The sequence below is a fragment of the Tyto alba genome, unplaced genomic scaffold (assembly GCF_018691265.1).
Source record: "Tyto alba isolate M040663 unplaced genomic scaffold, T.alba_DEE_v4.0 Super-Scaffold_2, whole genome shotgun sequence".
In the NCBI taxonomy this organism is placed as follows: Eukaryota; Metazoa; Chordata; class Aves; order Strigiformes; family Tytonidae; genus Tyto; species Tyto alba.
Genome location: NW_024881282.1, coordinates 57,037,318 through 57,063,285, shown reverse-complemented (window position 1 = coordinate 57,063,285; position 25,968 = coordinate 57,037,318). Strand labels below are relative to the sequence as shown.

The 25,968-nt window shown below is 39.6% G+C and overlaps 1 protein-coding gene across 1 annotated transcript in view; it reads right to left on the bottom strand.

Moving 5' to 3' along the window:
* Positions 1 to 25,968, bottom strand: part of NELL2 (neural EGFL like 2) — a 154,998-nt gene that overhangs the window by 25,489 nt on the left and 103,541 nt on the right. Inside the window, exons 14-15 of the mRNA XM_042792589.1 lie at positions 18,312 to 18,434; positions 15,656 to 15,751 (exon numbers count right to left, since the gene is read on the bottom strand). Of these exons, the coding sequence (XP_042648523.1) occupies positions 15,656 to 15,751; positions 18,312 to 18,434 (219 nt within the window). The remainder of the gene's footprint in view (positions 1 to 15,655; positions 15,752 to 18,311; positions 18,435 to 25,968) is intronic.

Below are 25,968 nucleotides of genomic sequence, written 5' to 3'. Positions count from 1 at the left end.
CTACCAGGTGGGAAGGAAGGCTTTACTTGCACAGTGTACTGACCAAAGATCCTGATTTTCCTTAAGTGAGGAGTCAAGTCAGTCATAACTATGAGTTATGACGTTTACATATGTGAACCAATGATGCAACCAGCACACTCTCAGCTTAGTTTGGGTGCAGCTTTGTAAAAAGTTGTTTCAGATCAGCTCTGGTGTGAATTACAGTAAATTTTCGAGTATTTAGGTCAGAGGCCATTTAAGGAAAACAAACAAAGAACTCACAAAGCAAACCAAGTTTTGGCTAGGAATTGATTTGACACCCTGATTTGAACTTAGCCTTCTGCTACGGTCTTCTACCCTTTGGTCAGGGTAAATTGCATATTATAATGTGCTTAAGTTTAAAACACTCTTACCTACATTTTCTTACCAGTAACTTGTTACCATGACTCTCAGTCCATAGAGCAGTGACCATTAATTTACATTGCTGCTCCTGAAGTGTAAAATCACGTAGAGATTGTACAAAATTATTGAAGCACAGAAAAGGAAAAAAATCCAAATTATTCCTTTGCTTGGGCTATAAACATATCATTGGCATATATCTGCAGAGACTCCAGATTCCCTCATGTTGACAGCAAGAGGAAGGGCTCCATAGGGATACTGGGCAAAGATTGGCAGTCTTATAGATTTTAATTCCACTAATAGTTGAACAGCTCATAATTCATAAAAGAGAGAGTTTACAGTGAGTGATGAAGGTCATCCCTATCTCACTTATATAACAGAAGGAAATTCTATTATAATGATGCCCAGCTGCACTATTCACATTCTATTTATAGCCCACTGTATTTTAAGAACCTAACTGAAATTTTAGTTTTCATGTTTAGTAAAAGAGGTTCTTTCCCATAGCAAATAAAAACTAAGTAGTGGATGCATTTTGATGTTTTTAACAAATAACAAAAAAATCCTGTCTTCTCAAAGCTCTTTTGTAGTACTCTCTCTTCCCTGGTTTCACTTTTTTTTTTTTTTTTTAAGCTGCTACATATAGGATTATAGTGTTGCACCAAGCTAAAGAAAACATAAAAAGTTAAGTACCAGTATGTGGCTCTTGAGCAGAGAAAAAAAAAAAATCTTATTTAAAACTGACAAGGACTCTAAGGGAGTAAAGAAATAACATGTACCCAAGTAACCGTGTCAGTCAAGGAAAAGGAAGGGAGAAGACGAAACAGAATGATGAGCAGCAAAGCATCTTAAGCTACAAAACAGAAAGAATGAGGTAAGTAGGGTTCATGCTTAAATCCAGAATGCTCACCAAACTCAATACGGGCATTTTTTACTTAATTTCTGTCAAACATTTACTTTGTGAATAAATATAAGTAAAAAAGTAAAGCAAAGTAAAACACTCCAAGCTTCTGAAGTCACCAGCCTTGTCTCGCTGCTCATTTTTGAGCTTATTTTTCATATCTGAGAAAAATTCAGGTGATAATGGGGATTAAGGGTACCTCTCTTCCAGACACTGCAGCCAAGCAAAAAGCATCTCATTCACAGAACCCTGGCTTTCCTCTTGGTTTCTGCAGATCTCATTTGTTTACTCACATAGACAACTTTTTAAACATTTTTTCTGCAATTTAAGGAGCTAGTCATTTTAGAATACGCCCTTTTTGAAGGTCAAAGGAAGAGTATTTTCTTAGGTTTTATGAATTGGCTACACTTCCCACTCAGAAAAAGTGATATAAACCCCACTGTGTTTTCTCTCAGCTACTGATGTATTTGAACAAAGGAGCAAGGGAGCAGAAATGAGAATACCTATACCTTATCTGGACTTTTGCCACTGCCTTCTTATGCAAAACTTTCACCCACTCAACCTTCCCCAAGCATCTTGATTTCCACATGTGTAAAATGGGGAGAAAGTGATTCTACCAGCTCTCATTTTTTTGTACCTAAACAGATCTCACAATATAGACCACAAGAGTTGCTTTTTTAAAAAATATGAGTGTCCTGTACAGTTCTATTGCACTCTAAGGATCTTTAATTTTTATGGATATTTGAAACACTGGTTGGATACAGCACTAGCACATGTAATTAACTTCATATTATTATATGCATTCAGGAAAAATATTTGGAGAAAGGGAGGAGCAGGAAGCAATTTTGTACACCAGCACATTGAATTTCAGAATCTCACTTACAGATTATCTATATGATATATGCCATGTTTTCAACCCATCTGCTGGCTGCATATGTCTATTTTTCTGTAGCCTGAATTAGCACTTGGAGCATTGTTAAAATAGAGCATTCCTTGCAGGAAAGTCTCATTCTCCAGGGGTTAGCTGAACACCTCTACTGCAGTTTCTGTGACTGCCAATCATGTTTTCTTTCTCTGTTTTGAACTTCCTGGTAATAGTAAATATGAAGACCTGGATTTTACTGCCACATAGTTAGCTGAAGTTGGCTGGAGTTATTAATTATAATTACAATTCAAATGCCAATCATTAATTCTTTGCTAGATTTTTACTGATATTGTGGAATATGCAGTATTATTTCTCTTCTCAGCAACAGCCCTTCCTGAATCTGAAGTTATTCTTGAACAGTAAACATCACATGTCCAAGTTTCCTAATCTTATTTATGACTAAAATCCTTAAAATCCATTAATTTTTTTCTTGAGGTAAAAAACCTCAAGCAGATGGTCTTGGAGAAGTTTCAGCAGAAACTCTGTGCTAGAGTTTTTTGTTCTCTCTGAAAAGGATCTTCCAAATTCTTTTGGGCTGGGGGAGGACAAATAAACTTTAGGCACTTTAAACTCTTTATACAAATGAATGGAGAAATCCCAGACAACACAATGGGAACAGAGATGTTGTATTGGGTTTCTGTGGCAAGGTTTGGTTTGTTTTTTTTTTTTTTTGGGGGGGGGGGCACTACAAGGGTGGCTTCTGTGAGAAGCTGCTAGAAGCTTCCCCCATGTCCAACAGAGTCAATGCCAGGAGGCTCCAAGACGGACCCACCACTGGCCAAGGCCAAGCCCATCAGTGATGGTGGTAGCACCTCTGAGATAATGTATTTAAGAAGGGAGAAAAAACTGCACAACAGCAACTGCGACTTGAGAGAGGAGTGAGAATACGTGAGGGAAACAGCTCTGCAGACACTAAGGTCAGTGGAGAAGGAGGGGGAGGAGGTGCTCCAGGCACCGGAGCAGAGATTCCCCTGCAGCCCGTGGTGAAGCCCACGGTGAGGCAGGCTGTGCCCCTGCAGCCCATGGAGGTCCATGGTGGAGCAGATCTCCACTTGCAGCCCGGGGAGGACCCCACGCTGGAGCAGGTGGATGTGCCCAAAGGAGGCTGTGACCCCGTGGGAAGCCCACGCTGGAGCAGGCTCCTGGCAGGACCTGTGGTCCTGTGGAGAGAGGAGCCCACACTGGAGCAGGTTTGTTGGCAGGACTTGTGACCCCGTGAGGTCTATTGCTGAAGGACTGCACCCCGTGGAAGGGACCCACAGAAGGAGTCTTCACAACTAGAGCAGTTGTGAAGGGCTGCAGCCCATGGGAAGGAGTCATGTTGGAGAAGTTCATGGAGGACTGTCTCCTATGGGAGGGACCCCACACTGGAGTAGGGGAAAAGTGTGAGGAGTCCTCCCCCTGAGGAGGGAGGAGCGGCAGAGACAGGGTGTGATGTACTGACCAAAACCCCCATTCCCCATCCTCCTGTGCCGCTCAAGGGGAGGAGATAGAGAAAATCGGGAGTGAAGCTGATCCTGGGAAAAAGGGAGGGGTGGGAGAAGGTGTTTGAAGATTCGATTATTATCCTACTCTGATTTGATTGGTAATAAATTAAACTGATTTCCCCAAGTTGAGTCTGTTTTGCCCGTGGGTGATCTCTCCCTGTCTATCTCAACCCACGATCCTTTTGGTATATTTTTTCTCCCCTGTCCAGACAAGGAGGGGAGCGATAGAGCAGCTTTGGTGGGCATCTGGTGTCCAGCCAGGGTCAACGTACTGCAGATGTGAGGGCAGCCTGGACAACCTGCATTTGTAAACTAATTCCTACCAGATGATTGCTCAGGCTCTATGTAGGGTTTGCATTTACCCTTTTCCCAACTGAATAAAATCCCATCAAATCTGGGTTGTTCCTCCCACAGAATGTAATCATTCATGAGCTTTCATCTTGTGTCTGGATGAATTCTCCTCTTCCTTCAACCTTCATCTCTTTGTTTGATCAGATTTACTTTAGATGGAGTGAGGAACATGCCCTTTGACACCTACAGTCTCTAGGAGCAAAGCTGCTACTGCATCATGCATTCTACATGCTGCTCTCTCCCCCGCCTCCACAGGACTTCAACATTAAATAAGATGCCAGTTAAAAGACAGGTACAGTCAGGAGAGGGTTAAAGTCTTTGCCTCCAGTTAGATTCTGACAGCATTTGCTATCGTCTGTCTGCCTATGTTCATAAGAGCAACTGAAGTCCAATTAAAAAAGTGGGGTATTTGTCTCCTTAGTGCTCAGCGTTCCTTAAGATGTAATATATCAAATGCTTTGCAGTGACTTTAGACTTAGGCAAAGTCAACATATTTTTCATGAACTCATTTAAATAGCTTAGAAATATACATCACACTTGAGATCCTTCTGGGTGTAAAGACTCTTGAAAACAACCATATCTTGAATTTTTCAAACCATGATACGCCTATTACTTCCAAAGGTACAAGCATTAGTAGCAACTTGTTTTATATTTACGCATGTTGGACTGGGCAGCTATTCACCTAGAATACTAATTAGTTGTGGGGGAGGCAGATGATTTATGAATAAAGCTATGAACATATTGCATGCTATAGTTCCTTCAGCTAGACTAACTTAATAGGATTCCTGCTTACCCAGGGCCTGACTTCAGAAATACATTAAAGAGTGAGCATTGCAACAGCATGCTTCATGGTCCTTGTTTTCCTTAGGGTTGGTCAGACATACCAAAATGATCTTGACCATCAGTGGCAAAGAGTCATTTTTGCACCAGCACATATGGACTTTTTAGAATAACTCATTACAACTTGTTATTCTTGTTCCTTAATAGAAATAGACAAGAGAAACTGGATCATATGCAAAGGTAGCTCATTAAAAGCACATAGTTGTGTATGTCACAAGAACTATATCAATTTGTATCAGTTGAATACAAGGCCCAGTTTTAGTCAAATAAAAGCACGAGAAAGAGATCAGTCAGAAAAACAGTTATTTTCATCAGGTTTGTCTAGAAACCAAAACAGATGAGGAGCATGACAAAAAATAAAGACAAAATAATCACTAATTTTGAATCACTGCAAGATGGTTCAAAAATATATACATTTAATAAAATATATAAAATATTCTAACAAAATATATAAGCTACACTTTTAATAAAATAACTTTGGATGACTGCAGAAGACCATAACTAAGGAGAATAAACTACTTCATCAACAGAACTCTACAGGACATTCAGTACCAGCTTTGCAGTAATACACATACAGCTTCAAGCTGCAAGGTACACAAAAAATCTCCCCTTGCCCTGCTCACTCTTGGGGAGCTGAAATTGCATAAATATCAAGGCCATACTTTGCTTGCTTTCTGTTTCTCCTCTATTACACCAGATGTATCATATGAACAAAGCCCCTGACCAGATCAGAAACTGTGAAGATGACAGCTCCTAACTTCATGATTTTATGTAAAGCATATCGACAGGAGTGCAGGAACAAAAATATAGGGACCAAAAGTTACTTTGCACTCTCTGCTATAGAGCAGCCAAACAAGATTTTTCAGAGACTTTCTAGGAATTTCAGATTTGACATTACAAATCAAGCCTGTCTGCCTTGAACAGTCACCCTCTACCACTGAGGATATTTCTCCCTGTTAAGCACCAGTCAGAAGTAGACACAATAAATTGCGTCCTAAGCAGCAAATCAGAAAACTCTATTAACCAAACAAAACTATGCAGAAACATGTAATCAATGCAGAGATCCAAATTCCTAGAATTACTGTTCTCAAAAACTATTTATTTGAAATCAAGGCAAGCTGAAAGAATGAATACACATTCCAAGAACTGAAAGGACCCCCCCAAAGTACTTGGGGACACCACCAAGGTACTGGATTAGACGGCTCACTGGGGCACAGCTCGGTATGTGAATCATTGCTCTTAGGCACTGCCTGCCTACAGTAGCTCAGAAGGTAAAATTTAATAGCTTTCACCCTGGGCAACAGGAAAATTACATTAAGTTGATCAGGCAAATTACTGTGTCAATTTTAGCCTGCTCCTCAAATGTTCTTGTTTAAATCTCAAAAGTCACTTTATGTTTTTAAAACATTAAAAAGTTTTGCAACCACAAGAAGAGCAGAAATGTTGTCAATAAGATGACTGATATAGTGGTATAGCTTTGTAAGGAAGTAACTCATACAGTCATTTCCTGCTAACTTCTTCTCAAGTCACCAAAAAAAATCTATATGAAGATGCTTGTTACACATTGCACAATTGTAGTTCAGTGATAGGACTGCAAAACACAAATTATGTATTTCAAAATTAATTAAGGTTCTGTATCAATGTACTGAAAAATTATCTTAGTGACATATTAGTCTTTTTAGGTAGAATTAGCTGTTATGTTTAAAGAAGACATAGAAGTTGATGTTGTAGGACACTTCCCATAAGTTTGCTCATTATTCTACTATCTGCTTTTCCTACAGTAAGACAGCATTTAAAATGGAATAATACAGAGTAAGATGTGGCATCACTAAACACACTAGTTATATGCACTACCTCAATAAACCACGGCTAGCTCAAACAACACTGGTCTTGCCTCTGAAATCAGTAACTGACATGCAAAAGAGCCATCTTTGAGAAGTCCAAGACTGTCATGCAGAACACTCATTACTCGGCCTGTGCAAGCTGGGTAGTGATTTCATATAGCAAAGCTGCAAGTTATAAAGCAAGATGTTTCAACATCCTCAGCAAAATCATTACATTATTTTTAGCATCTGGGTCCTGTCTCTTTCTGCTGAAATGGAAACCACAGAAAATATTAATTAAATGCAGGTGCATGCAGTAATTCAGAAGTGTTTTCATTTCAGAGATTCAGCTCCTGAGAATAGAAAGTACAGTTAGATATTTACTGTTAAAAGTTTAAGAAGGTTAAACAGGCTACTGAGAACTCTGTCTCCTTCTACATTTGAGCTATGGCTGGAAGGGCCAAACTTAGCAGCCCAACATGCCACATACCCAAATTTCCATAGGACAGGAAGCCAGACTTGTCAAGGAAATGGAGAGCACTTGGAAGGACTCAAGGAGGAGAAACAGCAGTGGTTCCCCAAGGCTAGGGCAGCTAATCCAGTGAAAGCTGGGTATGTCAGCTCCAGCACCTCTCCTCGCTCACGTCCACCCACAGCTGGGGCTCTGGGTTATCCCAGGACCGGACACCACAGCCTCAGCACTGCTGCAGGGCTTACAGCAGCATGCAGCCCAGCATGTGAGCTGGATCTCAATTGCTTGCAAGACACAATTTAGCTTCTCCAGGTTTTGTTCTGAGTGATTTTTTTGGTTTGGGGGTTTGGTTGTTTTTGGTTTTTTTTTTGCTTGCACCAAGGGAAATGTTTTGAATAGCCTAAAAATTTTGGAAATTATTGACGTTGAAATGCCAAACTCTAGTGACTCTAAAAGGCCTGACTTTCAGAACATGTTGAATTCCTACTGCACACTGGGATCTATTAAAATGTTTTACACTGCAAGTCATGCTCAAGAACTATTTGTTTGTAAAAATTTTATCCAGGCTCTATAGATTAACTCAACATTTTCTTATTTCTGTGAATTGAAGTCATCCCTTTATTGTAATTAAAACATTTCCTGCCAAAAGTATCCTCTAGCTTCTATGTCTCAAACTTGGGAGCCTCCCCAAAAATGGGAGCCTGATTTCTCAGGACAACAGGACCCAAGCAAGCCAGGTGGGCTATGAAAACTAATGACCTATGGGAGGCATCCCTTCTTCCTACAGCTGTTGCTCTGGCCAGTCCATGCCTGTGCTGCTTTCACGTTCACTCCATTTTCCTTTTGGTCTCTAATTTTCTCCTCCACTAAAAGACCCAGCAACCCCTTAAGGATTTCAGAGAATAAAATGAGTAGCCCTAATATGCTTTCTGATCAAGGAGTCTGTAAATTATATTAATTTATCCCAGCACACAACCGGCTTCCCCAGGTTAGACTATGAGCTGTTGAAGGGCACTCCTTTTACCCTAGGTTTGTGCGGAACACTACATACTTGTACCACAGATTTAGAGCCTTTTAGTATTATTGTAAATCCCAATCTGACTCTCAATAATTTAAATCTTCATTGTAAAAATTAAGCTGAGCAAATGGCAGATTGTTGGGAAAGTTTTGACTGTGATACGTTCATAGCTTACAGAGAGTTTTCATTAGACTGGGGCCAAGAATTTTTAAGAATTCTGCCAAAAGTAATTCCAGTTCTTACAGAATTGGTTCAGTGTTCCATGGGTTTCAAATGCCATTTGTGTCACAGCTTTAGGAGCCTACCTGGCCACAAGCTGATTGTGGTGGTTTTAGCTGAACACAAGGGATCAAGGGCTTAAATGTAAGCAGTTCTCTTGTGATGCTAAAAGTACTAAAATACTTCATTTTTGCAAAATCAGCAAAGTTAACAAGCTTTCTGGTTACTTTGTCAAAGCCTTCTATTCCAATACCAGTAAAATTATTTTCCTAATAACTAGGGTATCAAAATCAAAAGATTTTCACAAGATTCCTTTGGAACAGTTATAATAATAGTCTTCAGTAATCTGAAGCCTGCTATTATTACGGTCAGTGCACATGAACAAATTAATTTGGATTTGCTGAAAAAAGCAACAGTCACGCATGTTAATTATTTAGTTTATATAGAAAGTGGCACAAAACTCTAAAGAGATCTGGTCTATAACAATTATTTACCAAATCATTTGTCTAAGCTGTATTTCACTATTTTGAATTACAAATGTTAATCACAAAGTTGCAAAAATTTGTTTTATCAACAGCAAAATTTTTTCCCTCTCCATGAAGTACTCACAACGCAATGCTATTTTTGTTTGTGCTTTCCACGCGTGGAAAAAAAAAAAATACAGAGAAGAGCCAAACAGCATATTTTCCTTGGATTTGGCTATTTCTGATAGAAGAGGGTAATCTCACGTACCTGATGCTCACCATTTTTTTCATTAATTCAGTTACACGTTTAATTAAGCCAACTGTTAGTACTAATGTATGGCTGAATGAATGTAGAATCTGTAAGTTAAAGTTTTTTCTCAACAGTTCCTTCAAAGGTAACAGCTTTGTGTGTCAGTTTATTTTCAGTAGTTTGCCATGGATTGTTTAATGACAGGTGGACATGATGCCCGTGATATCCAAGGAAAGTTCACTAACAGGAAATGCAAGTTACAGTCAATCCATAAAAAAGCCATACTTCCAGCCAACGTGTTAACAAAAGCTACATCAAAACGCTACTAGAAGCAAAATTCTGCTATTTGATCTCATGCATAATTAAAAGCGGTCCAAGGGAATACTCAAAGCACAAAACGAGTGTGGGAACTCAAAATAAGCTAACAAGCAGCAAAAATGCAGTAATCTTGTATACATACACTAGCAGATATGCATATATAGTAGGAGAATGAATCCACTCTTAAAGCTCTGTCATCAAATTAAAAGGGAGTTACAGTATCATCAAGGAGATCTAAAAGTCATCCTGTGCTGGATTCTAAAATAACTAACTTTTTAAATACAACTTAATATCACATTTAAAAATGCTCATTGCAGAATTCATAATTTTGTAAACAAGACAGTATTAAGTCAGGTATTTTGAAAACGTTCAACAGGAACAAATATATTTAGATTCCCTTGGCAGTCTCAGATCTCTACAGTGCAGGAGGCTGCTCTCCTGGGTTAACTATTACTGTGCCTTGTATGATTTGAAAATTTTTTAATATATAAAGCACACCTCCCTAAGCCAATGAATGCAATCTCAACATTAACAATGACTCAAGCCACATATTTTGGGAAGAGAAACAGGAATTCTCCCACATTTTATTTTTATGTCCTATTACCAATTAAAACAAAACCACAAACAAACAAACAAAAAACCAACCAACCAACAAAAAAAAACAGTGCTAGAGATTGATATATCTGCACATGGTCCTTAGATCTGCTTCCTTATTTCACTGATCCATTTCCACAGGGCACAGGCCATCATTAATCTAAAGGTTTCCAACAGCTCATTCTAAGGTGTTACAATAGCTCTGTTAACTGCAAGGCACTGCACAGTGAACACCTCTTCTCATGGAAATACGTGACTAGCAGTAGTAGTTGATTCTCCTTCTTACATTTCTGAGGGAAATGTGGCTCCTATTGCCTCCTCAGAAGCACCCATTAGTGCACTTAATTACACAGGGCTTCACTTCTTTTGCAAAAGCTGCATTTCGTTTAGGAATCTGACATAGCCTTTCCATGGCAGCTGACAGGTGAAAAGGGTTACAGCTGTGCCTGTAAACACAGGCAAGTTCCTGATGCTAATCCACCAGAACTGGGAAAGCCACTTGGAGTTCTGAGTGAATGGGTTTGCCCTGAAACCATGTTTTAATCTGAGGATAATTTTATCAGAAGAATTCTGACCTCTCCCATTAGAAGCAGGCTGTCTGCTTCCTTCTCAGCAGTGCCCTATCAAGTCACTGCCTCTGCTCCTTTCTGCTCCCTTGGAAGGCCTGGAGGAGCTGTTAGTTCCATCATGTGGAAGAGTACACCTCCCCAGTCAACACAGGCACCAAGGAAACAGGTCAAAGTCACTGCCACACAGTAGACAGCCTCATCAAAAATTTATGGGGATGCTCCAGACACCAACAATCCCAGCTATTTCAGCTCTGGTTTATTCTTGTTGTTGGTCAATGGCCTGTTCTACAACATGAGCCTGACTCCACAGGCAAGACCTAAGCATGGACAACATCATCCTTCTCAGGCTTTGGAAGGAATATAGAGACACTGATCAAGAGTGCAGGGATGGGTTTTGGAAAGGACATTGAAAACAGTGAGGTACTCAATGTCTTCTTTTTCTTGGTCTTTACTGGTAAGATTTGCCTTCAGGAGCCTCAGGTTGACAGGACCTGTGGGAAAGTCTGCAGCAAGAAACAGTTATCCCTGGTGGAGGAGGATCAATATCTAAATAAATTGGAAAAAACACAGGTCGATCAAACCTGATGGGATGCACCCAGGAGTGCTGAGGGAGCTGGTTGATGTCATTACAAGGCCAACTTCAATTATCTTTGAAAGGTCATGATGACTGCGAGAAGCTCCTGAAAACTGGAAGAAAGCAAACGTCTCTCCTATCTTTCAGAAGGGCAAGGGTCCAGGGAACTACAGATCGGTCAGACTCACCTCCATCCCTGGGAAGTTGATAGTATCTTCCTGGATACCATTTTCAAACATATTAAAGACAATAAGGTGATTTGGAGTAGTCAGAATGATTTATTAAGAGGAAATCATGCCTGACCAATCTGAGAACCTTCTAAAACAAGATGACTAGGTTGGTGAATGGGAGGAGAGTAATGGGTGTTGTTTATCCTGACTTTAGTAAGGCTTTTGTTTATAGGCTCATAACGTCTTCAGACAAGCTAAAAAGTGCAGGATAAATAAATACACATTGAGATGTATTGAAAACTTGCTGAATGACTGGGCTCAGAGAGCTATGATCAGCTTTACAATGACCAGTTGGAGGCTAGTCAGTTGGTGTACACCTGTGTAAATACTGGGTACCAGGCTGGTACTGTTTAACATCTGGACAGTAAGTCAGAGTGCACCCTCAGCATGTTTGCAGATGATACAAGATTTGGAGGAGGGGTTGCCACACCAGGTAGTTGTGCTGACATTCAGAGGAACCTCAACAGGCTGAAGAAATAGGCCAGTGGGAATGTCATCATGTTTAGAGGGAAATGCCAAGTCCTGCAGCTATTAAGGAACAACCCCAGGCACCAGTGCGGGTTGATGGCCAGTCAGTGGGAAAGCAGCTTTGCAGAACAGGACCTGGAGGTCCAGGTGGACAGCAAGTTGAACATAAGCCAGCAATGTGCTCTTTCAGCAAAGGCAACCAGCAGCCTCCTGGGCTGCATTAGAAAGAGCTCTTCCAGGAGGTCAACGGAAGTGATCTTTCCCCTCTATTTCATGCTGTTGAAATCACATCTGGGGTGCTGGGACCAGTGCTGAGCTTCCCAGTACAAGGGAGACACTGAACAAACCCTGTGCAGAGCTGTGAAGATGATTAAGGGACCAGAGTGTTCTGGGTTGAGCAAGTGGTGGAACTTTTTTTGGTGGCAGGGGAGGGGGCTATCGGGGCGGCCCCCTGTGAGAAGCTTCTCGAAGCTCCCCCAGCTCCAAGTCAGCTCCCCATTCCCTGCCCCTGCGCCACTGGGGGAGGAGGTAGAGATATCAGGAGCAGAGCTGAGCCCGGGAAGAAGGGAGGGGTGGGGGGAAGGTGTTCTCAAGATGTGGCAATGTTTCTCACTGTCCTACTCTGTTACGTGTTGTTAGTGTCTGTAATAAATGTGTGGGGTTTTTTCTTCTTCCCCTCACGAGTCTGCCTTTTGCTCGTGACCATAAAGGGGGATTTTTTTCCCCATCCCAGTCCTATCTCAAACTCCAAGCCTGGCTCTCTGTCCCTTCTTATTGTTGGAAGAGAAGGGAGAGAGAGTGGCTGCATGGTGGTTGGCTGCCGACCAGAATCAAACCATGACACAGAGCATCTGTCATAAGAGGAGAGGCTGATAGAGCTGAGATGTTCGGCCTGGAAGTGAAAAGACTGAAGGGGATCTTATCAATTTGTATAAATACTTGCTGGTGTTGGGGGAAGACAAACACTTCTCAGTTGTGCTCAGGAAAGGGACTAGGGGGATGGGAAATCGCATTTGAACGTAACGAAAATAAATTTTTTTTTACTGTGAGGGTGATTGGACACTGGAATTGGTTTCCCAGAGAGGTTCTGGAGTCTCCAACCCTTAAAACACTGCAATTCTAACCAGGTGCAGTCCTAAGAAACCAGCTCCACGTGACTCTGCTCTGAGCAGGGGTCTTAGACGAGACGATCTGCAGAGGTCCCTTCCAACTTCATTCTTTCTATGATTCTGAGAAATAATTCAAACAGAGCTATAAAACCATCTTGTACAGAAGGAAACAGTAAGAACTGGTGATAGCATTTTCTAGGTTATTGCTGGGGTGTGGATTCAAGGTTCAGCAGCTGCTGCTAATTCCTATATAACTGCTTTAAGTTAAAAATGCCAAGATTCCTCCATAAGCAGTTTTTAAATACATGTAGCATAAACATAAATAAGTAACATGCAATTTAAAAATAGATTTGGCATCTTTACATCAGTCCTCCTCCTTCCCTGTATGTGATTGCAGCTAAAGATGTCTGCCTAGAAAAGATTACATCACCTTTGTAGATAAAGTGACTGTTCAAAAAGGGAAGCTTCAAGCATAAATTATTTGTAGTATGTATGTCTTGAATCACTTCAAGCCTAACGAGAAGTACCTTCAGGAAACTCTGTTGCATTCACTGGGAGTAAATACGTACTGTCTGAAGCTCAGGTTTTCTTTTATGGCTATATACAGCACCATTTTCCTGACACTGTAGTCTCAAAATGAACCAGCTTTCGCTCTTTATTGACAGGATAGATCTTCCATTTGCCACTCTGACAGTATTCCAGACTGTTTCAAAGCCATGTGCAAGTAGATCACAATCCTACTCTTTCATATTAATATGCAAATGAGGTGACCAGACCTGTACCCCTGTGGCTGATCTCTAGTATTAGTTATTTCAACAGTAAGAAACAATATGATGTCCAGTGGAGGTCCACCAGGACAGAGGGACTTCTCCTTGCAAAGCTGACCTGTGAAACTGATTTGGGACTGGCAAACTGGCTCCAAATCATAACAACAATATCACTAGCTATGAGATATCAGGTCACTCCCATACTAACCTTATGTTAAATACTGAAATCAGATATTCAGAAAAGCATCAGACCTGGTCCAAGTCTCTGCCTGCCCTCCCATATGTGTCCTGAAGGACAGGAAGGATGGGCAGTTAGGCCAGCAGATAGGCAGTCTGGCTGCTTTCAAAGACACTTGAGGCTGAATGTACTTAAGCCAATTTATGTTAACTTAAAGTGCCTGAACTTTCTGAATTGCGAACAGAGTGTCCCTGGGTTCTCCTCTAAAGAAGGCAGCAGGGGCAGGACTTTGAGGGGCAATTCAAAAAAGCCAGTAAGATCTCTCTTTGATAGTGGCTATTAATACTGACTGCACATGGAGATTGAAGCAAATATGCTTCTGCTCTACACACTTCAGATAGGTATATAAAGCTGGAAAAGATGAATGTGGGCCTTGAAACTATACGTTACATTTAGTTGATAACTGCAGAATGCTGCAAGCAGCATATAAAATAAATATTACTAAAACAAAGTAACTGTTTTAATACTTGAACATTATCTTAACACACAATTTGTTCCAAGCAAAAACACAACAGCATTACATTGAAGAGACCTTGGTATCCTGCACCATGCTATTTGCAGTCTGTGAAACAGTGAGGAATACTCGAACACTTGCTCTTTTGACATTTTTCTAGAAATAGATGAAGAATCTGGAAACTGCTTTTCACACAGCACCCCTCTTGTGCACTGTGGTAATAACTGCACAAATACAGAAGAATGAAAACAATCGCATTTCTCACCTCTCAAATGGACCAGATAATACAGAATTCAGATCAGTCTGTGTTTTTCATTAAACTGGACATGTTTACAAGTCAGATGAAAGCAATACTTGCTCAAATGACCTCCTTTCCTCTGTTTGGAAGATTTATTGAAGGCAATACAGAACAGCAACGATAGTCAATCATAGGTGGCAGACTGCCCTTTTATTAGGCATACTGAAGCCAATTAATCTAAGCAAACTTTTTCCCTTTACCTCCTGGAGGCATGTACGGTTAGAACGCATTTAAAAATTCTGCAGCAATAAATAAAGGTGCTCAAACTATTCATTTGAACTTTGAGAAATTATTTACAAGTACTTGAGATGCTAAGTATTAACATTCTACATACTCTGTTGGGCAATATATTTTGACTGGATCCAAGACTTAAAAAATAAAGTTCTAAAACAAGGCTCTGTGGTACTGTCATCCTCAGGGGTAGCAGAAAGAGAAAGGAGTGCCTGTGAAAGGAGGTAGAAGCCATAGGTAGGAAGACTGAAACCTGCCTTAACACTGTGTAAAGAAAGCTGAGTTAGTCAGGTTGCAAGGGAAGTTGGGCTACTGAACCAGTGACACATTTACAGCATAGAAATAATCTATTATTGGAATTTATTTCTAGATGTCAGATTATATGCGATTTATAGGAGATATCAAAGGCCATTTGAGGTGAAAAGCAAGTCTGTAATAATCTATAATTATGAAACGTCAAAACCCAAGATGTCTTAATTCATGTTCTCATTTTTGCAGTCCATGTGCTTCTAATTAGAACTGCTGTAATATATTCTCTTGGGAGGCATATAAGAAAAGTGAGTAACTTTTTAGTAGCAGCTTTCTCTTTCAGGGCACACACTTAAATAATTCTTTATTCTTGGATTACCTCAAATATCCTCCTTGGATTACCTTCATCATAAATTTGGTTATAATCTTACCAGTTTCACAGCTGGGCCCAGTGAAGCCTTGTGGGCAGGCACACACATTGGAAGCAATACAGGCTCCTCCGTTCCTACACCCGTCTTTGCAAAATGCTGCAAAATGCGAAATCACAATATATGGGTAACAGAACCACATTCAGCAAGCACATTGGTGGCCATGGGCTGACACAAAATGCCATCCCTGTGGCCCTGAGTGCAGAGACTGCATTCTCCTAAGGATAGAGGTCACGAAGAGATGGTTTATGGCCCCCCTGCCTCACTGGCCAGATGGGCTGACAAGACACAAAAGGAGATTAGAGTAAATCATCTGAAGACAACAGCTCACGTGCTCCTCTGCATGCACTGGGAAGCAATGAAAGGCAGCATCTTCCCTAGGAACAAACTCTTCTGAGGGCAGTGCTGGTCTTCTCTGCTACCCAAATAAGGGACTGGGCATAATAGGCACAACTGAACACTAAATAGTTGGGCTATTTTATTGCTTGATTAAGCAATTAGATCGAAACAATAAAAACAGTCATTTTGTCTCAAGAGATTGAGTAACTTTAAAACTTTTACCATTTCCAGTTTGTAGTTGATCCCTGGACTTGTTTCTTGGGACACTGTAATCTGAGAAGCCGTGCTTACACATTTTGGTGCTGCATCCTCCAGATACAGTTGTGAATACGTGTATGCTTTAAAGAATCACTTCTGCGGACACAGAAATGCAACTAGCTCTGATGGAAAGCACGGCATCTGTTAATTGCTCTGATTGCATCCCAAATATGGAATCAGAAATGCTCTGGCCACAAGAAACTGTAGGTGAAACTAGACAGATGGAGGTTATCACCAACATAAAGAGTTGCTCCAGGGCACTGGTCTAGCCCTGCACTTGTAACCAGCCACCTGTAATGCCAGGCTTCGGTTTGCAGCTGCTCTCTGTAACAGCACCACTGATGAGGTCTTTAAGGATCATCTGAGAGAGAACATGAATGCTACCAATTTGAGCTTTCCAGCTCCCAGTTTGCAGGCACCAGCCTTGTGGCGTGAGGCCCCCGGAACCGAGTGAGACATCTAAGCTTCCCGGTGCTAAATGACACAGTCCATGGGAGCACAGCTGGCAGCACAGTACAGGAAAAGCTGCCAAAGGTGTGGGGACAAGGGGTGCAACCAGGTCTCTTTGAAGGATGCTGACATCTGAGCCAGGATTGCAGAGTAGTACATTTCTCAGATTGGGAAACACAGGCTCAGAGCCTTCTCCTGTGTACTGTCTTTTCAGTATTGAAAAGGGGGGAGGGAGGGATGCACTTTTCTTCCACAGTGGGGCCAGGTGGCCTCTGAAATGTCAGACCTGCAGTCAGAGCTCTTATTCAGGGAACAGAAGAGCTGAATGCGGTGCTCTGAAGTTATGCACCTTCTCTTTGACCCAAAGAAATCTCAATGACCTTTTTGTAAGCTGACACACCTCCAGCAGAAGGACTGGGGAATGCTCCCAAGCACAGCACAGGAGTGAGCTGTGCAGACAGAGCTCTCTTCTGAGAGGAGCAGCTCTGGGTTTGAACCTCCTCAGGCTAAGAGTTTTTCCCCATTCCCCAGAGGAGGGAGCCCAACATAAAAGGGTGTATTTGCTGACATCTCTCCTTCTACTCATGTGTTTGATTGGAAGCAGATTAGGCTGCTGTGTTTTACAAAGAGCTTGTTTATGTTAGGAATATTTAGAAAAATCATACTGTGGCTCAGGTGAAGGAATAACTAGTGCTAAGATCTTAATGAGGCTTAGCAATTAAAGAAATTCTCAGTTGTTTAGCCTTGATAATGCACAGCAGCAGAAGGTATCTATAGGATATTCCCAATGTTAACTCTGGCCCCTTAGATCCTCACACCTAACAGATCAAGAGGACTGAGGCACAATTTCAGGAAACGCTGGGTATGTTATTGCTGCAGTTGGACCGCTCCTCATGTCTGAGCTAGTTTCCCTACAGCTACACTACTTTTCTTTTCAAGCATCCTCTACATCCTATGCTCAGAGTCTTAGGACTTCCAAGGATTTGGACCCAAGTACCAAGTATGATCCCCTCTGATGTGAAATGCAATGGAAATAAAAGCAGCATTGTATCTCTGGAAAAGCATCTTTCTAAGACTAGAAGTATAACTTCTGATGTTTACCAGTGAACAAGGATGTTAGAAAACAAAGCACCACCTCATCTGTAGCAAAGGTTTTGTGCATGCATGTCTACTGCTTTTCCCATTTACAATAAAAACACACGGCATACCAAACAACTTTCAGTTCATCCAAGCAAAATAGCAAGCGATTGACTGTGGACAACATAGATCTGACAACGTTTTCATAGCTGTAACTTTGCTGGTAACTGTGGGCTTCCTTAGATGGTGTAGCATGCATAGAAACTGTTAACTTGACGCAGAAATGAAACATAATTACTTCAAATTTTAGAGCATATTATCTATGTATGCATCATCCTCAAAATACTGTGAACTCTGTCAAATGGAAAGTCAATGTGTACCTGCCTATGAAAATCTTCTTATAGGTGCAAGGCCTAAAAGCCTAGCCTAGAATTTTGTGTCGTCTTCAAGGCACGTGACCAGGTTTGCATCAACTATGACAAAGCGTCTCATTCGGTTCAAAGACTGCCAAACCCCAGGGTTTTCAGCAGCTTACCTTTGCAGATGGTACCATTTCCCGTGTAACCCGGCTTGCAGACACAGTTGTGTCCACCCACAGTGTTGAAACAGAGCGCGTTTTCATCACAGTTGTGCTGGTTGGTTATACATTCGTCATGCTCTGAAAAGGGAAACAAGAATGGGATGGTCCTGAATTTTTAAAATACAACAAAAAGTTTTGTATAGGTATCCACATCAAAAAGAGATAAACGCAGTAGTAGCTACTGACAACAGGGCTATGTGAACATGTAACCATGGGATAGCCAGGGTATATATTTTTAGCACATACTAGTATGTGCTAACTGTGCTGCAGCACAATTCCACTTTCATTAACAGGGAGCCACAATCATTACACTTTCTATGTGGGCTACAGTGTTCTCAAACATTTGCCAAAAAGCTGGCTAGCATACTGAAAATCCATATGTTAGTTCTACTGGTGTAATTTATTCATGCAGGTTTATCTTATGTGGGATTCATAGGGTTTCCTTCAGAAAAATGACTAATGGTGTGAGACACACACTCCAAACTGCAAAAGATAAAGTTAGCAGAAGGTAGAACTTCAAAATGTAGCCCTTTGGTACATATGCAGCACTTTATTTAGATGAAATAAATAATCTGAAAACAAAGGTCTGCCTGCTGTTCGAGGGACTTTTGGCATGGCACGTGCTAACACTGGCGTGCGATGGAGTCCTCAGTCTGGTGACTAGACTTAGACATACTGGCAAATACCCCTTTTGGAATAAATGAAAAGTCTGGACAATATGAGTTTGTGTTAACTTGCAACGTACTGTTTAATCTGAAACAAAAAAACTATTGTATAAATGTTTAGGTTACTGAACATTTTAATGGTTTAGTTTGTGATGTTTAAGAAATGGAAAATGCAATTTCAAAATAACATGTTTTAAAGTGTCATTTCAAAATCCTACAAGAAATCCTCTGCTATTTACAAAATGCAATATCTTAGTCTGTAGGCATCAAAATGAAACATTTCCATCTTCTAGAAATATTCCTATCATTTTCTTTAAATCCACAGTATTCACCTATCCATAAATAATTTCAGACCCCTGAAATTTTAATTTCAGGAAAACCGACTGTTTGGGGAACACGAGGGTGTCTAATTTCAATCAGCACACATGGACTAACCTGCATATAAGATTTTCACAATCATTCTGCCCAAGTTTTAGCAAAGTTTATTAGTGCAGCTTTTGTCAGTTCTGGCTATCTGACACAAGTCTTAAATCTGGAATTGAATGTTCTTTCTTCCCCAGTTTTGCGTATGTCACACTGCTCTGCATCTTCCCCTCTATAAATAAAGACCTGAATTCTGCACATACCCCACAGAGTTGTCAGGAAAATTAATTTCTTAACATTTGCAAATCACTATGGAAATGTTCAACTTGCTATTTCAATACTGGCCATAAGCTGCAGAAGAACTGGCAGAATGGCACATCTCCAGTACATCGGTAGATGTAAGTTGTCCTTAAATAATGGCAAGTACTTGTTGTTTAAAAGGGGGAAAAATTCACCACAACATAACTAATCAATTTTAAACACTACACAGGTTTAGATACTATTTCTCTCTGTGTGTGTTTCTTGTTGTTGATTGTTTTTTTGCCTGTTTTTTAATAACACTAACCTAATATCCCTCTTCTAAACAAGGACTTATGTGTCTCTCATCACCAACAATGCTGCTCTCAACCCTCAGCACCAAGGCACCGGCACTTACTGAGCTAGGTCCCTTCCTGGATGCAGCAGAGCACGGGCTGCAGGCCTCTGCCCTGAAGCATGAGATTTAATTACTTTGCTCTCAGCATGAATAGCTAAAATTTTTATTGTTCACCAAATGATCCAGCCCTTCTAAAATCCAATTATAATGTTTGACTCCGACCTCCTAACACAGTGAAATTTCTTATGCTGGCTGAAACAGTATTCATGCTAAATCAGTCCATAAAATAAAAGAAAAATAAATTAATGACCATGCAAATTAGGTAAAAAGTGTTGTCTGTACTGCAATAATAGCCTAGCTTTCTTAGTTTGTGTTAATATTATTATATTATTTAAATATGGTACGCTACTTAAATATTAAATGTATTGTTTTCTCATTTTTAAAGGTTCTATATAACAGGAAAATAACTATGGAAATGTGCAAAATATTATGCACTACACAGGCTAAAATATCTTGCAAAGATATTATCTTGGTGTCTCAGGAGGTAGGGTCTATGCAACAATACGTCACACTGGTAAACTAGCTCAAATAACTGAATTTGACAGATTAAGCATCATCCTCAACAAGGAAGTATAGCCATCCACGCCATCCCTTAGGAATGCACAAGCATCCCTGGCACATATGGCAGCTCTTTACTAGGGATAAGAGTATATTAGAGGGAAGTAGGCAATCACAGACTGTGACATTAAGAGGAACAGCTCTACGCGTGTGGCCGGGGCAGCCCTGAAAGCCCATCAGGCACCCACAGGCAGGGCAAGTGCTGTGGCCTCTATGCCAAGCAAGCTTAATATTGGTATTCCACTACAACAGGGTATTAATCATATTTGTAACACCTTGAAGTACCGGTGCCTTGATGGCCATTTGCACAGATATATGTTCTTCGAATAAAAAGATGACTGTCACACTTGAGTGTGCCTTCCTAACATTTACTCTCTGGGCTAAGAAAAACTACAGATTGTTTTAAGATGGATTTTTCTTAAAGCATACAGTATCAATAAAATTACCTTTCCATCAGCTATGTAATGGGGTTTGGATTCAAAGATAATATGTCTGGTTTCTTACTCTATGTAAGAAACTTCAGTGTTTCTTATCGTCCTGCAAGAAAGTTCACAGAGGATGCTTGCTAACATTTCAGGAAGAGGGTCCAGCACATAACCTAAATTTTGTCAAAACAGGCAGGACTTCTGTGGCTATCTACTCAAACTTCAGGTTTATTTTTAAATCAAATATTAGCCACACATGAAAAATTCATGGGTCTGATAAATGATTCTTGGGTTGAAGTTTACATGTCATTTTTTTAGGAGGAAAATGTCTCAAAGTAACAGGAAATTTTGTGATTCAATTAAAGGAGCAGAGTTTTTAAAAATGATAGCAATGGAAAAAAATCATCAGAAAAAGATTGAGGATGTTTTACAATCCATCTAGTTTTGTTGCCCTGTACCATCTAAGCTTAGCCTCAATAACACATTCAAAACCATTTAAATATAGTACTTCTTCATATTCCTTCTTACAGTGGCACCTAACAGAGCAGTCAGCCTACACTTCAGGACTGGCTCTTTTATGGATGCATTACAAATGGTTAAACTACACCTCAAAAAATTCTGTACATAAAGCATTTTACTACATTCACTCTATGGCACATGGCACACTACCCACACCAATTTACAGAGACCATCAGAAACAGCTTCTTCCAGAATTCCCTATTAATAACAAGGTAGACTGTCCAGATTCATTAAAGACAGAAATACTATTTGTAATAAAAAGAGTGGTGCTCTGTTAGTAATTCTTCATTAATTCATTCTTAACACTTTGGTTGCTTTTTTCACTCGAACACTTGGGAAGTCACCTTAAATAAGGAGTACATTGCAGAGACTGAGTTCAGCAATCTTAAATATCAAACAGGAAACTGTAAAAGCAGATAGGACCATGCATTACAAAGAAGCAAAAAAGGCAATTTATAAAAGAATAATTTAAAGAGAACCATTAATATGGTTTTTAAGTTCAAAAACCAGTACAGAAACATTATTTGCATTATTTAGCAATGTCAATACTGACCAAATATATTTTTGATGCTGCAAGAAGCAACACTGAGGTCACTTATTTCAAGCATCTTTAGAAATTATGTGACATACATTTACCTAAAGTTTTATATTTATTTCACTGCACACCATAATGAAAAGGGGGACAGGCCAGGTACAATCATATTACAGAGGCAAAGAAATAAAAATGACTTTTTCAAGGGAGATTATAATGATTAACAAACCTGAATTTGCATAAACATCTATAAAGACCAAATGCACTGGTTGCAATGATTACTTCTAAAGCTTTATTATCTAATATATCTAAATTCTATTTTACACTGTTCAGGACACTATGCTCAACAGTGTTAAAATTCATAAAGTCTCTGTTCTGGGAATCAACCAAAGATTTAAATACAGTATGTATATTGACTCAACTATCTCTGGAATGAGGTCTTTCTAGATAGAAAAAAATTTTCAACTCCAAAATTTGCTATTTGCTATTGTTCCAATAACAACAGTAACAGTAAGTGTGTATAAATGTTCCATTAAATAGTTCTTATAACACAGATAACTTAGAGATGCAAAAAATTACGTGGCAATGAAATTAATTCACTTATGCATCCTTCGGTGTGCAGCAAATAGATTAAATACACACACAAAAATATATATACACACATATGTACATGTATGTATATATGCACACACAGTAAGGGTGATATACTTAATTTTACTTTGGCTCATTTTGAAATACTACTCCAGAACATTCCATATGGTTATATGGTTTGCTTGACAAAAACACTGTTACTTCAGAAGGATATCTAGGGTGAAGCAATGATTGCTGGTGTAAACTAATCAGGACCTACTAGATCCTGTGATGTATGTTAATGCAATGACAGCTGGAGATCTGTCTTACCAAGTTTATTATCTGTGCAGAGATTCTTGCAGAACTTCATAAAATTTAACATGCTGTTCATAAGGTATGTCACCTGCTTCTTCCTCATTGTCCTAGCACTATGCAATATCAGCCCCTACCTTCCCTACTGTGTATTTCATGATTGAAAATAAAAAATAAACAGAAGTCTGTATAGCATTTCCAACTTGCATGGTGCAAGCCTTCCCAATATTTTCTTTGCACATCCAAAATCTGCAAATGTGTAAGAAAAAAAAAATAAACAACAGGGTTCGATCCAACAGCAAAAAGGGATTATGACTGAGCTGAATCACTTATTTATGGGTAAAGTTTTCCTGAACTTTCCATTACCAACATTGGAAAATAAGAGCTGAGATAACACTTAAAGCACAGTAATGCCTAAAAGTTCCCCAAAATAAAAATAAAATACACCCTCCAATTGTAAGGTTGTAACACAATACAACAGATATTCATTTCTGAGTAAGATTCACTTGTGGATAAGGATTAAATTAAAATAATTTAAATAAAGATACTATATTAGGTATTTTCTCCTTTTGATATCTCTGCATTCTTGAACTCAAATTAATTTTGGCCTCCTCTCTCCTTCTCATTGATTTGGTATAGATCTATAGAACCATAGCGAACAGTTAAGAATTGTGAATCGTATAGAATCATGGTGACAGATAAGAATTACTTGAATTATCAATAGCTGACACACTTAAATGCCCACTTGCAGTTTATCTTCATTACAAGCTTTTTTCCCCTCATATAGTTCATGTACAAGACAAAAATTAGTAATAATTATATGGATAGTTTGGAAGACTTATTTCATTAAGATCATTTGGGAAATGACAGATGGTTAATTTCTTTAAGACTTCATATGAACTAGTTTTAACTCTAATTGGCAGGGTTACTTAAAGTCTCATTATATGCACACTATTTTCAAAGAGCAAATGCTGTAAATTTATTGAATTATGCTATTTGCTGGAGCGTGTCCAGAGAAGGGCAACCAAGCTGGTGAAGGAACTAGAGCACAAGTCTTACAAGGAGTGGCTGAGGGAATTAGGGCTGTTTAGCCTGGAGAAAAGGAGGCTCAGGGGAGACCTTATCGCTCTCTACAGCTACCTGAAAGGAGGCTGTAGCGAGGTGGGTGTCCGTCTCTTCTCCCAAGTAACAAGCAATAGGACAACAGGAAACGGCCTCAAGTTGCACCAGGGGAGGTTTAGATTGGGTGTTAGGAAAAATTTCTTCACCAAAAAGTCTGTCAAGCATTGCAACAGGCTGCCCAGGGACATGGTGGACTCACCATCCCTGAAGCTATTTTAAAAACCTGTAGATGTGGTGCTTAGGGACATGGTTTAGTGGTGGTGTTGGCAGTGTTAGGTTAACAGTTGGACGCGATCTTAAAGGTCTTCTCCAACCTATAGGATTCTATGATTCTATGTTTTCTGTATATTTATGTTAAAATTTTGGATTGATATTCCCCAATTCAAGTATATCCCAATTAATTTTTCGATAGATATTAATTCAAATGCAAAATGGAACCGATGCATTATTTACTCATAGAGTTACCATCACACAGTTTACCCTTAGTAAACACTTAAGTCATTAATCATTAATTAATGACCATCAGCAGATGTCCTCAGTTCAAAGCTGGGGATATGAGAAGCCAGGTCTCCCTATAATAGTCTATTCACTGCTAATCCTGATGATTAATTTTCACCTTTACCCAGTCATATATATCCATGCTGCTCTTGGTCCTCATTTTCTAATTCTTTCTTCAGTGCAGCCATAAACAACAATTTCTGTAGATCTAGGTCCAGAATTTTCCTACTATTTTCTCTTAATTATGCTGATAATAAAAATAGCTCTGGCATGTGCATGTTCTATTTTCAAGGTCTGTTTAGAGACCATTCTGCCTTCTGAAATGCTGTTTCTAATTACTAAGTCCATTCTTATTCTTCAGGGAGAACAGCTGCCATCATCATCTCATCCAGATGTTTACTTCTCTCTTTTATCTATTAGCTTATTTACTTATTCTATATTTGGTGCTAATATGATTGAAAAATTCAAAACAACAAAACTGTAGTTAAGCCTTAGAAAGAAAATCCACTTGAGGATATGGCCAAAATCCAGTGTTCCTTTTTGTATCCGTTATGAGAAAGCTCCAGGACTGCATCTTAGCTGTACTACTAGGAAGATGTAACAGGAAAACTGTATTACTGGCAATTATTGATGCAGAATTAAAAGCAGCTGAAAAAAAACATTTGATCAAGAGAAGGAACAAGCATTCACTCTCCTTGCATCTTCCTCTGAGTCTAAGAGGGCTTTGGAGAAAGCTCCGAGGTGGCTGTCGCTCTGAGGAGACTTGAGACAGGCATGGACTGAGCTGGACTTCTGAAACTGGTATAATTTGTTTCACAAAAAGACAAATCCTGCCACTGAATGTGATGATGAAATCCATCCCTAAAACACCTCCTACTTCCAATCATGAAGTTCTTTTATCTCAAGGAGAACCAAAACTTTTAATGTGTACACTGTTCTTTACCAAAGTGGAGAACACAAGAAAGAAGCTGGGACCAAAAATCTCCAGAGAAATATGCATATTTATATGCAAATATAACTTCCAAAAATATGGGACATTGTAGTCTTAGTAAACACTAGTTCTTCAAAAACTTATTCTAAGAAGATTTTAAATTTTACATTTTATTTCACAACAGAATTCCACCTAATGAAAACTATTTCACACATCAAAGCCTGCCAAGCCAGGACACTCAACCCAGGACAAAGAGTCATATACTTTCTTTCCTACCCTTTAAGACTTTTTTCTTTGCACAAAATCTCTTTTATTTTTCGGTTATTCCTGTTCTGGGTTTTCTTCCTAGACTGAAGGAATACATAACTCTTAGCTGTAAGTCCCTTTGAATTGTTCACTAGTAATTCCAAATTCTGTAGCTCTAATAATGGATTTTATGGCTCTAAGCAGGGTATACTCTCC